The sequence below is a fragment of the Coregonus lavaretus genome, assembly GCF_964263955.1.
Source record: "Coregonus lavaretus genome assembly, chromosome: 4".
NCBI lineage: Eukaryota > Metazoa > Chordata > Actinopteri > Salmoniformes > Salmonidae > Coregonus > Coregonus lavaretus.
The window spans coordinates 26,774,046-26,790,307 of NC_139991.1; the positions used below are offsets into that span (position 1 = coordinate 26,774,046).

At 41.4% G+C, this 16,262-nt stretch overlaps 1 protein-coding gene across 1 annotated transcript; it reads right to left on the reverse strand.

Moving 5' to 3' along the window:
• Window positions 1-6,997: 6,997 nt before the first annotated feature.
• Window positions 6,998-12,834, reverse strand: LOC311127614 (beta-1,3-galactosyl-O-glycosyl-glycoprotein beta-1,6-N-acetylglucosaminyltransferase 4-like). The gene is made up of 3 exons (XM_084159438.1): window positions 12,816-12,834; window positions 10,243-10,311; window positions 6,998-9,671 (listed from the first exon to the last, which is right to left on the reverse strand). Exon 3 carries the CDS (start codon window positions 9,668-9,670, stop codon window positions 8,336-8,338), a length of 1,335 nt encoding a protein of 444 aa, XP_084015564.1. The 5' UTR covers window position 9,671; window positions 10,243-10,311; window positions 12,816-12,834; the 3' UTR covers window positions 6,998-8,335.
• Between the last annotated feature and the right edge of the window lie 3,428 nt (window positions 12,835-16,262).

Sequence of the window (16,262 nt, forward strand, 5' to 3'; positions counted from 1 at the left end):
AGCTTTTTGGTCTAAACTCCACTCGCCGTGTTTGGAGGAAGAAGAAGGATGAGTACAACCCCAAGAACACCATCCCAACCGTGAAGCATGGAGGTGGAAACATAATTATTTGGGGATGCTTTTCTGCAAAGGGGCAGGACGACTGCACCGTATTGAGGGGAGGATGGATGGGGCCATGTATCGCGAGATCTTGGCCAACAACCTCCTTCCCTCAGTAAGAGCATTGAAGATGGGTCGTGGCTGGGTCTTCCAGCATGACAACGACCCGAAACACACAGCCAGGGCAACTAAGGAGTGGCTCCGTAAGAAGCATCTCAAGGTCCTGGAGTGGCCTAGCCAGTCTCCAGACCTGAACCCAATAGAAAATCTTTGGAGGGAGCTGAAAGTCCGTATTGTCCAGCGACAGCCCCAACACCTGAAGGATCTGGAGAATGTCTGTATGGAGGAGTGGGCCAAAATCCCTGCTGCAGTGTGTGCAAACCTGGTCAAGACCTACAGGAAACGTATGATCTCTGTAATTGCAAACAAAGGTTTCTGTACCAAATATTAAGTTCTGCTTTTCTGATGTATCAAATACTTATGTCATGCAATAAAATGCAAATTAATTACTTAAAAATCATACAATGTGATTTTCTGGATTTTTGTTTTAGATTACGTCTCTCACAGTTGAAGTGTACCTATGATAAAAATTACAGACCTCTACATGCTTTGTAAGTAGGAAAACCTGCAAAATCGGCAGTGTATCAAATGCTTGTTCTCCCCACTGTATTTGTACTGTTTCACACATGTACAAGTGTGTATTTTACGCATTTTGTGTGAAATGGAAATGTGTTTTTTGCATATCCCAACACCCTCAGAGAGTGGGGTCATGGCCAGGGTCAGCCATTATCAACAGCAACCCTGGAGCAATTACCGGTTATTGGTCCAACACTCTAACTGCTAGGCTACCTGCCACCTAATGATATTGATAATGCTCTCTGACAGTTAGTTACTTTCTGTATTTTCTGATTGTAGCCTATACATTACATATGAAGAGTTTAATTCCAAACCCTATATATCAATTTTCAGAAATGTTGGCAAATTAGCTTTTTTGGTTTAAAGAATTTATGAAAGAGATTAGTGTGTTTTCCCCCATTTAAACTACAGTGGGGAAAAAAGTATTTAGTCAGCCACCAATTGTGCAAGTTCTCCCACTTAAAAAGATGAGAGAGGCCAGTAATTTTCATCATAGGTACACGTCAACTATGACAGACAAATTGAGGAAAAAAAATCCAGAAAATCACATTGTAGGATTTTTAATGAATTTATTTGCAAATTATGGTGGAAAATAAGTATTTGGTCACCTACAAACAAGCAAGATTTCTGGCTCTCACAGACCTGTAACTTCTTCTTTAAGAGGCTCGTCTGTCCTCCACTCGTTACCTGTATTAATGGCACCTGTTTGAACTTGTTATCAGTAAAAAAGACACCTGTGCACAACCTCAAACAGTCACACTCCAAACTCCACTATGGCCAAGACCAAAGAGCTGTCAAAGGACACCAGAAACAAAATTGTAGACCTGCACCAGGGTGGGAAGACTGAATCTGCAATAGGTAAGCAGCTTGGTTTGAAGAAATCAACTGTGGGAGCAATTATTAGGAAATGGAAGACATACAAGACCACTGATAATCTCCCTCGATCTGGGGCTCCACGCAAGATCTCACCCCGTGGGGTCAAAATGATCACAAGAACGGTGAGCAAAAATCCCAGAACCACACGGGAGGACCTAGTGAATGACCTGCAGAGAGCTGGGACCAAAGTAACAAAGCCTACCATCAGTAACACACTACGCTGCCAGGGACTCAAATCCTGCAGTGCGAGACGTGTCCCCCTGCTTAAGCCAGTACATGTCCAGGCCCGTCTGAAGTTTGCTAGAGTGCATTTGGATGATCCAGAAGAGGATTGGGAGAATGTCATATGGTCAGATGAAACCAAAATAGAACTTTTTGGTAAAAACTCAACTCGTCGTGTTTGGAGGACAAAGAATGCTGAGTTGCATCCAAAGAACACCATACCTACTGTGAAGCATGGGGGTGGAAACATCATGCTTTGGGGCTGTTTTTCTGCAAAGGGACCAGGACGACTGATCCGTGTAAAGGAAAGAATGAATGGGGCCATGTATCGTGAGATTTTGAGTGAAAACCTCCTTCCATCAGCAAGGGCATTGAAGATGAAACGTGGCTGGGTCTTTCAGCATGACAATGATCCCAAACACACCGCCCGGCAATGAAGGAGTGGCTTCGTAAGAAGCATTTCAAGGTCCTGGAGTGGCCTAGCCAGTCTCCAGATCTCAACCCCATATAAAATCTTTGGAGGGAGTTGAAAGTCCGTGTTGCCCAGCGACAGCCCCAAAACATCACTGAGATCTGCATGGAGGAATGGGCCAAAATACCAGCAACAGTGTGTGAAAAACTTGTGAAGACTTACAGAAAACGTTTGACCTGTGTCATTGCCAACAAAGGGTATATAACAAAGTATTGAGAAACTTTTGTTATTGACCAAATACTTATTTTCCACCATAATTTGCAAATAAATTCATTAAAAATCCTACAATGTGATTTTCTGGATTTTTTTCCCTCATTTTGTCTGTCATAGTTGACGTGTACCTATGATGAAAATTACAGGCCTCTCTCATCTTTTAAGTGGGAGAACTTGCACAATTGGTGGCTGACTAAATACCTTTTTTCCCCACTGTAAATGTAATCGAAAATGTAATCCCCAAAAGTAATTATTTATCATGAGAGGGCCATAAACAATAACTAGTAATGCTGCATACTCCAAGAAAGGTTCAAATCTCACCTTTCTGGTAACAATAGTTATAAATTGCTGAGGTGTAGTTACTTTTGAGGACACAAACTCAAGTACACAGTACAAATATGATGCAAATATGAAATATTTTATATGATGTATTTCCTATTCAACAAAACTATGAATAAGGCTTGAAGTTACTTATATGCTTTCTAAATATAGTATAATCAGATTATAAAACGACTAACTATAAGATTTCACCTTCCTTATAACTGTAAAATACATATTTGTATGTTTAGTGTTAGAGAAAATGTGCATATTTTCTAAAGGTCTCTCTTGATCAAAACGTCTGCTCCCATCGCTGTGAACGTCTCACATAGCTCTAGCTTGCTTCCTGAACTTGTTAGGAACTCACCTTTCCTCTCATACTAATATTGTCAATCTATGACAAACAGAAAGTGTATTTTGTTTAAAATCTATTAATTATTTTAGATTAATGGCCTTAAATCGATCTCTGAATGTGCTACAGTGATAAACACTCTCCTGCTGTGCTACGATGTAAGGATTGCAGGCATGTGCTGTGGCTGTGATGTAGGGTTCAGCCAGGAGTTGATGGACAATCGGAAGAGCTAATTAAATGGTAAGAGGGACATCCCAGCTTCAAGTGGTTTCAGATTTCACATCCTACATCACACTCAGAAAATATACTGTTGTGTCTGTGGGAACCAGGGCAATCACTCAATGCAAGCCAGTTCGATCTACGCTGTCCACAGATTTAAAGCAAAAATGTTGGTCGGAACCGGTACCAGAACTTCAGATCTAAGAGGTTTTTAATCATGGGGTTGTTAAATGACAGATATGTATTTGTTTGAAATCTATCACTAGATGGTTTCATTTCAGAGAGACAAACAATCCTATTTTGTTGGAAATTGCTATATATCCGCCTCACTCTCAGAGAAAGTACTGCTAGGTTTGATAAAAATATAATTTTTTATAAAGAACTATACAAATGAATAATTTGTGACATCAATATTTAAAAAATAATTAATACATGAATATGAGATCTGTATGTAAAATACACAGGATGCGAACGTTACATTCCAGTTAAACAATGGATATATAGTGTTTTGCAACAAACCCCATTTTAATACACATCTAAAATCTATTAATTAAAAATCTGAGTACATCAAGGTACCCATAAGCATTCATTTCTGATGAAAAAACACAAATATGAAAAACTGGTCTATCTAGCATTTTTGAAGTAAACTGTTCATGTACTTTTACACATTCTAAATACAGCATTCACAGTATACACATGGCCATTATACTTTTGCCAGTTATAGATGTATGACCTCTGACTAAATATATGAGTACCATCACGTGGAGGGGGGCAAGGGAGACATACAGGCATCGTGCCAATTCAAACAAACACACAAGGGTTATCTCTCCAGCTCCCATCTCACCATTTCCTTCCATCGGCTCCATGTGTATCCTGCTCTGCTCCGGTCCAGTCTGGCAGGATATGGTAACATGTTAATGACCATAGAGATCCTATTAAATTCTTATTTAATTAAGTATTCTAATTCCTAATTCTTTGTTACTGACACACCTGACAAAACAAAACATTATCTCTCTCGCTCGCAGACGTGAGAGAGATTGCAGTGGATTAATGCAGGGTGTAGAGGAAGTGTGTTCTTACTGCCAGCCTGCCTTTCTGACTCCCCTGGACCAGCCCAAACATCCATGGAATGTGTGAAAAGCATCTGACTTTCCAGGGACATTCTCTCCTTCTTTGCTCCTTCTCTCTACCTCTCTTCCTTCTCTAAGCTACTCTCTGCTTGTGTTTGTTCCCTGAATATTTTTTTTGATTTAATGACCTATTTATACCAAATTCTTCTTACACTGAAGAAGAAGAAGAAGAAGGCAATTATGCGGAAAATGTTCTTCAATAGAATACTACTGTAGTGGCTTCATTATGATTCACACGTTTTATCAGGCCAGGAGAACCACGTGACCACCCAAAAGTCAAACAGAGGCACACCCTGATACCATAAATAATTAGCATTGTATGGGAATGCCAAGTTGGCAAAGGGTTGAGAATGCAGAACTCACTACCAAACAATGAAAAGCAACACACATACACACACACATAAACACAGGCATACATTCTAACAACTTTTTCACATCTTTGGAAGCCTGCCTAAACTCAACTTAATTTGAGAAGTAAAAGTATTTACAGTAACAGAAACTGCTATGTCAGGGGCTTGGGGCTGTTCCCCAACCCCTCCTCCTACTACCCCCCACTTCCCTCCCAGAGGACTATAGGGTATGAGAATAGCGGGAACCAGGTTACCGAGATTTACTGAGATTAAATCTGAACTAAATGGCTAGGGCCATTCGCCCCAGAAATGTGTGGGAACTTGCAGGTGCCTTGGTGGAAGAGTGGGGTAACATCTCACAGCAAGAACTGGCAAATCTGGTGCAGTCCATGAGGAGGAGATGCACTGCAGTACTTAATGCAGCTGGTGGCCACACCAGATACTGACTGTTACTTTTGATCCCCCCTTTGTTCAGGGACATTTCTGTTAGTCACATGTCTGTGGAACTTGTTCAGTTTATGTCTCAGTTGTTGAATCTTGTTATGTTCATACAAATATTTACACATTAAGTTTGCTGAAAATAAACGCAGTTGACAGTGAGAGGACGTTTCTTTTTTTGCTTGAGTTTATGTATTGGATAACAGCACAATCATTTGGGCTTTTTTGAGCTTTGGCTTATAAAATGTCTTTAATGTAGGCTCATAAAATATATTTAATGTATGGCTCATCTGGCTCAGGTAGCATCAGGCTTGAATGTTCATGCCGATCAAAGCTCTAATCAAATGCTTTAGAATGCAACTTCCACTTTTGGCGTGAAATACCAAATTTAAAAAGTGATTTATTATTTTGATGGAACATTTGTAAAATACCAGGAAAATATTCAACCGTTATGAGAACACTATACTGTACTGTATATTGTATACTATCACTGGTAGGAAACAGAAACCTACAGTCTCAGAAAATACCCATATTCTACAACATTTTGACCTACAAGTTTTTGAACATACATCTACTTAAAATCAGACTTATATTCAAAGACGAGTAAAAAACAAACAAAGGAGTCAAAATGTCTGCTACTGTACCTTCACTGGTCATTAGATGCTTCATACAATGTTTTCACAATGTTTAAGTTGATTGATTGTTTCTAATCATTAACACATTTTCTGAAATTCTGCTACCATGGACTAAGATAGACTTTATCTCAATAGGAAAACCTAGTAAAAGAGGTTGTTTCACTACAAATTGAAGCGATCATGTGTGATCGTTAGTGGCTTTACTCTGTTTGTAATGGCAACTTTAGCCAGCTGGTAAGTGGGGTGGAAACTATTGATCCAGAGCTGACATTTCCCCAGTTTACCCTCTAATTCACCATTAAATACACACTCATTTGACTCCCATGTAGGTACTTGTATTAATGCAATCAACAAGCAACTGATAAGCTAGGGGTTTATTTGACAGTTTGAACACGTGAGAGAGGAAATTAAGATAAAGAACAACGCTTATATTAAATACTTAGGATGCTTAATAACTACAAACGACAAATAGCTAAAGATAACTTTATTCCATTACTCAACAATATGAAAGCAGATCTAATTAAATGGAATTATCTTCTATTAAATATTACTAGTAGAATAAACCTCTTTAGAATGGCTTGGCTTTATTACCCCACCAAAGACATTCTTTAAAAAAGTATACTTGGTCTTAACAGACTTTACATGGGCAAATAAAATTACATCTTCCTAAGTCTGAGGGTGGTTTTAACCTTCCAGACTTGGAAACTCGCTACCCAAGGCTTTTACTTGCAACATATTCCACTAAAGAGGAACTATGGCTACATATTGAAGATGCCATGTTCATCCCCAGAAAAAATTTTACGTGTCTATTTTCAAAGGAGAATAATAAGTCACATAATAAGTCGCATGGACTCACTCTGTGTGCAATAATAGTGATTAACATGATTTATGAATGACTACCTCATCTCTGTACCCCACACATACAGATAATTGTAAGGTCCCTCAGTCGAGCAGTGAATTTCACACACAGATTCAGCCACAAAGACCAGGGAGGTTTTACAATGCCTCGCAAAGAAGGGCACCTATTGGTAGATGGGTCAAAATAAAAAAGAGCTGACATTGAATATTCCTTTGAGCATGGTGAAGTTATTAATTACACTTTGGATGGTGTGTCAGTACACCCAGTCAGTTGCCAGAAAGGAAGGAAACTGCTCAGGGATTTCACCATGAGGGCAATGGTGACTTTAAAAACAGTTACAGAGTTTAATAGCTGTGATAGGAGAAAACTGTGGATGGATCAACAACATTGTAGTTACTCCACAATACTAACCTAATTGACAGAGTTAAATTAAGGAAGCCTGTACAGAATAAACATGTTCCAAAACATGCATCCTGTTTACAACAAGCCACTAAAGTAATACTACAAGAAATGTGGCAAAGCAATTAACTTTTTGTCCTTAATAAAAAATGTTATGTTTGGGGCAAATCCAAAAACAACACATTACTGAGTACGACTCTCCATATTTTCAAGCATTGTTGTGGCTGCATCATGTTATGGGTATGCTTGTAATCTTTAAGGACTGGGGAGTTTTTCAGGATAAAAAAAATCAACAGAATGGAGCTAAGCACAGGCAAAATCCTAGAGGAAAAACGTGCTCAGTCTGCTTTCCACCAGACACTGGGAGATGAATTCACCTTTCAGCAGGACAATAACCTAAAACAAAAGGCCAAATCTACACTGGAGTTGCTTACCAAGAAGACAGTGAATGTTCCTGAGTGGGTGAGTTACAGTTTTGACTTAAATCTACTTGAAAATCTATGGCAAGACTTGAAAATAGTTGTCTAGCAATGATCAACAACCAATTTGACAGAGCTTGAAGAATTTTGAAAATAATAATGGGCAAATATTGTACATTCAATGTGTGCAAAGCTCTTAGAGACTTACCCAGAAACACTCACAGATTCTAACATGTATTGACTCAGGGGTGTGAATACTTATGTAAATCAGATATCTAAAAATATATATAATTCCACTTTGACATTATGGGGTATTGTGTGTAGGCCAGTGACACAAAATCTCAATGTAATCCATTTTAAATTCAGGCTGTAACACAACAAAATCTGGAAAATGTCAAGGGATGTGAATACTTTCTGAATGCAGTGTACATAGTCATCATACCCTGGTTTTCACATGCTTTCACCCTAGGAGCCGAGGCTATACCCTGGTTACCCTAATCCATATTACATAAAGGTCAGACTATCACAAACATTCCCCACTTCAAGTCTCAAGTTGCAAAACAAGAGTATAACCCTAACATAGATACCCAAGTCTATCTCATCCAGCATTCCACTATCTCATCCAACATTCCACTTAATTGAGTTTCTGACATAATCAACTCAAAGAAAAACCCATTAATAACCAATCATCCATTTATTTAAGCTTTTCCAGAGGAGGGAATATTTTGCTGTGACTTCATAGCCTTGACCAAGAGTCTCTGTTTCTCCTGTAATTTATCCTCAAGACACTGGATAAGGACCGGGTCAACTTTGGGATCCACCTTATTGGCGAACCAGCTGCCGTAGTTCAGGAGCCAGCGCAGCTCCCCCGCCCCATAGATACACACACTGCGGACGTGTTTCCCTGTGCATGATGGGTAAAGCGGTCCCTCCAGGTAGTTCCACTTCACCAGCCTGGTCTTACTCATCAGGTCTGTGACGTCGGCCTGGGCCCGGGGCACCTCGCCCGGCACGCCCGGCACCCGTGTCAGCGTGGCCCAGAAGTGTTCGTCTGGGGAGTAGGTGTCTTTTGACCACACTAGGAAGTCCCTGGCCAGCGCAGACGTGTTCACATAAGTGACGAACTCCCGCGAGAGCACGAAGTACGCGCTGCCGATGAACATCTGGATGCCGTGCGGCGGAGGCCCCTTGGCCTTGTTGGTTTTTACCGGCAGTTGGTGGTACTCGAATGATGTGTTCTGCAGCTCGTGGTGGAAGGAGAAACGCTGCTTCTTGTATTCGCTGGGGCGACTTGTCTCCACCATGTTACCCCCCCGGAGCTTCTTCAGGTCAGCCACCAGCTCTATGTTGGAGCGCAGGGGAAAGTCCTGACCGCACAGGTTGATGACATACCTCCACTTGACCTCTGACCCTATGAGGTCAGACAGGCAGTTGAGGTCAGCACTGAGGCGGCTGATGCTGGCATACTTCACTGCCTCCAGCTTAGAGGCGATGAAGACGTTGGGCAGACAGCGAGCCAAACCCTCCATGGACTCTCTGAACAGTTCTGATGACTTCAGGTCGTAGTGGATACAGTAGATGTTGTTAGGGGTGTAGATGGCCCTGAGGATCTTCTCCACCATGGAGGCAGACTTGTGGACCACCAGTGAGTAGGCCAGGGGGAAGGCCTGCTCCTCCTCAGACACCTGGACAGCCCCATAGCCCCGGGAGTCGAGGTATCGCGGGCAGTTAGAGGTCAGGTTGACCAAGCTCTTGTCCTGCTCCTCCACCACCGCCTGTTTTCTGATGACCAGCGACTTCCCCAACTCGGCCGGTTCCATGTCGTAGATGGCATTGCAGTCAATATTGTAGCGGTGGAGCAGCTCAACGTCATGGTGGCCTGCAGTAGTCCCATAGGTTTCAATGGTAATGCTGTATTTAACAGTGACCTTCAGGCAGAGCAGCAGCAAGGCACAGATCACCAGCAGCAACGATAAAGAATAAATGAAATGCTTCTTCCACAGTCTGCTTGAAAAGGCACATCTTAATTTCATTCTGTGGTGATGCAAAAGAACAATAGATAGAAACAAAGGTCAGTTCATGCATGTGTGACGACCCTCCCACTCTGCCGAATTCTTTCTCTCTGCTCTTGTTTTCCTTAATAGGATGTTGGTGGGCAGAGCTGGGAGGGTCATCAGTGAAATGGGACATACCTGGGCTCTGGTTATTTCTTTAGCTCTGCGTTGTCTCCCTCTTTGTTACAGGCTACGAGCCGGTTCGTAACACATGCACTCACATTTACGTCATTTATCAGACGCTCTTATCCAGAGCGACTTACAGGAGCAATTAGGGTTAAGTGCCTTGCTCAAGGGCACATCGACAGATTTTTCACCTAGTCGGCTCGGGGATTAGAACCAGCGACCTTTCGGTTACTGGCACAACGCTCTTAACCACTAAGCTACCTGCCGCCCCAGGTATGCAAACTGAAGAAAAAAAATTAAGGATTTAACTGAATAAACATTTGTACAATATGTTTGATAACCATGCTCTACTAGTTATTTGCTCTGTTGCTTAAACTCCTTAAATGTTGGGCTAAATATATATTCCTGTAAAAAAAAAAAATCACCTTGCTCAGGAAATGATGTGGAGGTCTCTGGGAACGTCCTGAGAAGATTACTTGTTCTAAAACCCGAGCCTGGAGAGTTAAAATGTACAGTAAGGTCAGAAATTATTGGCACACTTGATAAAGATGAGAAAAAAGACTGTATCAAATCAATAATACAAATACTGAGCTATATTGTATGCAAAAAAATAGATTTAGTTAACAAGTAATACAAATTAAAACATCTCAAAGAGATAGGGGTAACAATTATTTGCATCCCTGTTTTCAATACTCCAGCACCCTCCTCTTTTGAGGGTAACAACACTGAGCCTTTTTCTGAAACGTTTTATGAGATTGGAGAACACATTGGGAGGGATCTTCCCAGCAAACAGGGGACATCTTAAGGACAATGTTCCCATTAGGTCCCTTTAAGGGTTTCGGCTGGACGTTATTCCACTGACATTCTGAGAACGTTCTAGGAACAAAACATGACATTCAACTCGGGACCATAAGAGGACGTTCAGTACAGGTCCTGGTTTGGTCGCAGTATAACGTTATAATATATTTTGATGTTCTTTAGGGAACGTTCAGAAAAGGTTCCTATTTGGTTCTGAAAGGATGTTATCCATGGGACATTCAATGACCACAAGGGGACGTTTCATGATGGTCAATAGGACGGTCGCATGATGGTCCCAAGGGAACGTTCTCTTAGGGACCTTTTGTCTAGTTCCCTAAAGTTACCTGGATGTCACTGAGGACCATGTCAGGACTTTTTCGCACATTCTCAGGAATTTCATTTTTACTAGTCATTAGGATGTATGATGGTCCCAAGGGAACGTCCCTGCAAAGAAAAAGTAGTCATTAGAACGTCCCCGGAACATCACAATGGTTGCCTAAAGTGGTCAGGTCGGTGTGTCATGGTCCCCTGGAGGTTTTGTCTAGTTCCCGGTTTGTCCCGGGGATGTCCACGGGGATGTTTTTAGGACATTCTTGGGACGTTGTGTCATTGTCCCCTAGAGGTTTTGTCTAGTTCCCGGTTTGTCCCGGGGACGTCCACAGGGATGTTTTTAGGACATTCTTGGGAAGTTGTGTCATGGTCCCATGGAGGTTTTTGTCACCTTATGTCCCAAACCATTATAAGTAGTAATGAAATGAGTGTTTTAAGGTTAGTGATACGCTGTTAATCTAAAACAGTCTAAATTCAATTACATTTTAGCAGACGCTCTTATCCAGAGCGATTTACAGTTTTAGTGAGTGCATACATTTTCTCATACTGGCCCCCTGTGGGAATCGAACCCACAACCCTGGCATTGCAAGCACCATGCTCTACCAACTGAGCTACACAGGGGGCTAGTATGATATTAATCAATGACAATATGATTACATTTGACATGATCACTTAGTACTGACTTTTCAATATGACTTCACCAGGAATTTGAACTCACAACCTCCGGATTTGGGGTATGCTGAACTTTCTGCTGCGCTGCAAAGTCAGAAGTCTGCTACAGTACACATTCATTACCTATAATACATGTCTGCACTTACCAAAATAGTGCCTGCTGCACTGCTATTTTAGTTATCAGTTAATTTGACTATCAGATTACATGAAATTAGAGTGTGCGTGTGTTAGCAGCAAAGGGGGGAGAGTGGAGGCTGTTATAGCAGCAAAGGGGGGACCAACTCCATATTCAGTGGTGTAAAGTACTTAAGTAAAAATATGTTAAACTACTACTTAAGACGTTTTTTGGGGTATCTGTACTTTACTTTACTATTTATATTTTTGACTACTTTTACTTTTACTTCACTACATTCCTAAAGAAAATAATTTACTTTTTACCCCATACATCTTCCCTGACACCCAAAAGTACTCAATACATTTTGAAGGCTTAGCAGGCCATGAAAAGGGTCCAATTCACATGCTTATCAAGAGAACATCCCTGGTCATCCCTACTGCCTCTGATCTGGCAGACTCACTAAACACACATGCTTCGTTTGTAAATTATGTCTGAGTGTTGGAGTGTGCCCCTGGCTTTCTGTAAATTATTATTTATTTTTTAAAGAAAATTGTGCCATCTTGTTTAATATAAGGAATTTTAAATGATTTTTACTTTCACTTTCACTTTTAATACTTAAGTATATTTAAAACCAAATCCTTTTAGACTTTTACTCAAGTAGTATTTTACTGGGTGACTTTCATTTTTACTTGAGACATTTTCTATTAAGGTATCTTTACTTTTACTCAAGTATGACAATTGAGTACTTTTTTCACCACTGCCTATATGTTGGTTATATGTATATCTATAAAGTTATTGTACTGTATATGGTCTGCCTGCACAGCAAGTAGCCTACATCCCTTTGAGGATAAATACAGTTTATTGAATTGAGTTTAATTGAGAAGTAACACTTCCTAGCAATGACTCGAATTTTCAAATGGGATAGATTTCTCACGTCGAATGTTCTGTTCTGAAGAATAATGAATCACTCCATGTGCTCTGCATTTCAAGCTCTGGTAAAAACTATAAACTCATTTAATTGTGAATTACAAGATTACACGTTTTTTATTATTACTTTTCTCTTTGCATACAGGTATAACTTACATAACTTGTTGGAATTCTTTATCTTCAATTTCTGTTGACCAAGGTCAAATCAAAAGTATTTGCCCCTGTACTTTTCATCAATTTCTCGAAAGTGTTATTCCACAGTCAGATTGTTGTTCGCTGCATGGTAAACTCCTCTAATACCCCACCATTGTGTTGTTAATTGCAGAGCTCCGTCTGTCTTCGGTTAATTCCCATCATGTTAAAATTATCCGTTATCGCTCTCTTTACGCTTGGACTCTGACAGCCGCGCGGGGTGAAGTTTCCTTTTCACTGCAGCAATGGAGAGAGAGAGAGAGAGAGAGAGAGAGAGAGAGAGAGAGAGAGAGAGAGCGGTGTCAATGTACCACAAGAGTTGAGGACCAGTGAAGTCAGATTCCCTCCCTCTCGCAAAGATTGCGTCCCCTTTTGAGGAAGACTACTGATTAAATATTTTATTATTATATATATATTTTTGTGTTAAAAAATGTAACGTTAAAATACCTATCACATTACACATTTAGTAATGACATAATGCATTAGAAACTCCATGCACAGTGTCACGTTCGTTGAATGACGGGTCAGACCAAGGCGCAGCGTGATATGCGTACATGTTTATTGAACTTAACAAACACACAACAAAACAACAACGGAAACGAAACGTGACGTCCTAAGGTAGACTACACAACTAACCGTACCAGGAACAAGATCCCACAACTAGACAGTGCCAATAGGCTGCTTAAGTATGGGCCCCAATCAGAGACAACGAGAGACAGCTGCCTCTGATTGGGAAACACACCGGCCAACATAGAACTAGACATACTAGATCCTAATACATAGAACAAGCACAACAAGGAATATACACACCCTGACTCAACATATAAGCGTCCCCTGAGTCAGGGCGTGACACACAGTATAACCTGTCTCCATGCACAGTAAAACTTGTATGACTTAAAGATCAACTGCCCCTTAGAACCAACTTCTCTGGTTTTAAATGGCCTATGTGGCATCGATATGAGTCAGAAAAATTCATTATAATGTCAAAATGTACTACAAAGTGTAAATATGATAATTGTGGTCATAAAGTCAGTTTCGTCCAAAACTGAGTTTTGTAAGTGAGTTCATCACGATTTACTGGAGGATTGGGTATAGATTACTAACATGCCTACTTTTGCCAGTAAGTGAGTTCATCACGATTTACTGGAGGATTGGGTATGGATTACTAACATGCCTACTTTTGCCAATGATGCAGAAACAACAATTTGTGGTCTGCCCCCAACTGCCATGTGGAAAATGTTGTCAAGTCTGCATACGGGTGCAATGCATGCACAATTGGCGATCAGCAAATAGGAGTGAAAATGGGCTTCCTTAAAATTGGTGCAAACTTCCAATGCATTTCAACAATATTGCCAGATGGCCAGGAATGTATTACATCCGATGCATTTACTTCTGTGACTGGTGTTAGTGAGTATGTTAGCTAATTAGATAGCTGGAACTACCTAGCTAGTAGCTACTTTTGGTTATACAACATTATTTGAGCATGCTAGCAAGCCAGGCTAGCAATGAAATCACAGATGAAAGTGGAATGATTTTGTAGCTAGCTAAATACATTAAGCTAACGCAAAATGTGATATAGCATGTCAGATGAAGATGTGCGGGCCTCCTGAGTGGCGCAGCGGTCTAAGGCACTGCATAGCAGTGCTTGAGGCGTCACTACAGACCCGGGTTTGATCCCAGGCTGTGTCACAGCCGGCCGTACCCGGGAAACCCATGAGGCGGCACACAATTGGCCCAGCGTCGTCCGGGTTAGGGGAGGGTTTGGCCGTCCGGGATTTCCTTGTCCCATTGCGCTCTAGCGACTCCTTGTGGCGGGCCGGGCGCCTGCAAGCTGACTCGGTCGCCAGCTGGACGGTGTTTCCTCCAACACATTGGTGCGGCTGGCTTCCGGGTTAAGCAAGCAGTGCGGCTTGGCAGGTTCGTGTTTCGGAGGACGCATGGCTCTTGACCTTCGCCTCTCCCGAGTCCGTAGGGGAGTTGCAGGGATGGGACAAAACTAACTACCAATTGGAAATCACGAAATTGGGGAGAAAAAGGGGTAAAAGTTTTTTTTTAAACCTTGCTAACAACAGCTAACTGTTGCTTATTTGCATTTAGGGTCAATACAGGGCAGGCATTGGATACCAGCTTGCCAACTAATCATAGGATGTAGCCAGCTTCCTTTCATTAATGTTTCAGCTCGAACTGGCGAGCTAGCTAGCCAACTCAAACTCGGACAAAGATATTGATAGCTAACCCGGATTTGCAAGTTAGTTGCTAACTACCCACTGGGCACAGACATCAATTCACCGTCTATTCCACATTGGTTCAACATCATTTAATTGAAATGACATGGAAACAATGTTGATTCAACCAGTGTGTGTCCAGTGGATAGCTAGCATTCGAACTGACTTGTTGGAAAGGTGGCATCCTATGACATTGATGTTCAGTACAGGTCCCGGTTTGGTCACAGTATATTGTTATAATAAGGTATTTTGATGTCCATTTAGGGAACATTACCAAAAGGTTCTTATTTGGTTCTGAAAGGATGTTATTCATTGGACATGCAATGACTACAAGAGGACGTTTCATGATGGTTAAGAGGACGATGGTCAAGAGATGCCACCAGGTCTGTGTCAATGACTGATTTCACCTGTATTCCTACACTTTGCACTTTAAAGTAAATATCAGCTCTCTTAAAAATACAATCAAGAAAAACTATTATATTTATCATAGTGATTCAGAAGTAACATTAAATCAGAATATTCCCCACCAACATTAGACAACTATACTGAAAACCCTAAAATTGCTGAAATAAGTAAATTAAATCAATGAGAGAATAGTCGGAATAACTGATAACTACAATAGCAGTGCAGATGGCACTCTTTTGCTAAGTGCAGAGATGTTTTATAGGTTATGAATGTGTAGGGGAATTCTGCTGTCAAATGTGTCAGTGAAATGCGGTGGGCAAAGTCAAACGCAGGACACAGAGTTGATCAAAAAACGTACTTTACTAGAAAGTAATCTGAGAATACACAATCTCCACACAGGGAGGAAAACCCGCACACTAACGACTGCCGATAACAATAACAATCACACACAACACACAGTGTAAGACAGAGGGTTAAATAGGGAAGACAATACTACATAATGGGAAACAGGTGTAACCAATCAAGACAGAACAAGTCGAACATAGAAACATAGATCGGTAGCAGCTAGTACTCCGGTGACGATGAACGCCGAAGCCTGCCCAAGCAAGGAGGAGGGGCAGCCTCGGCTGAATCCGTGACAGTACCCCCCCCCTTGACACGCGGCTCCAGCCGTGCACCGACCCCGGCCTCGGGAATGGCCAGGAGGACGCGGAGCAGGGCGGGTCGGATGACTCTGGTGGAAATCCCTCAACATGGAGGGATCTAGGACGTCCCTCCTAGG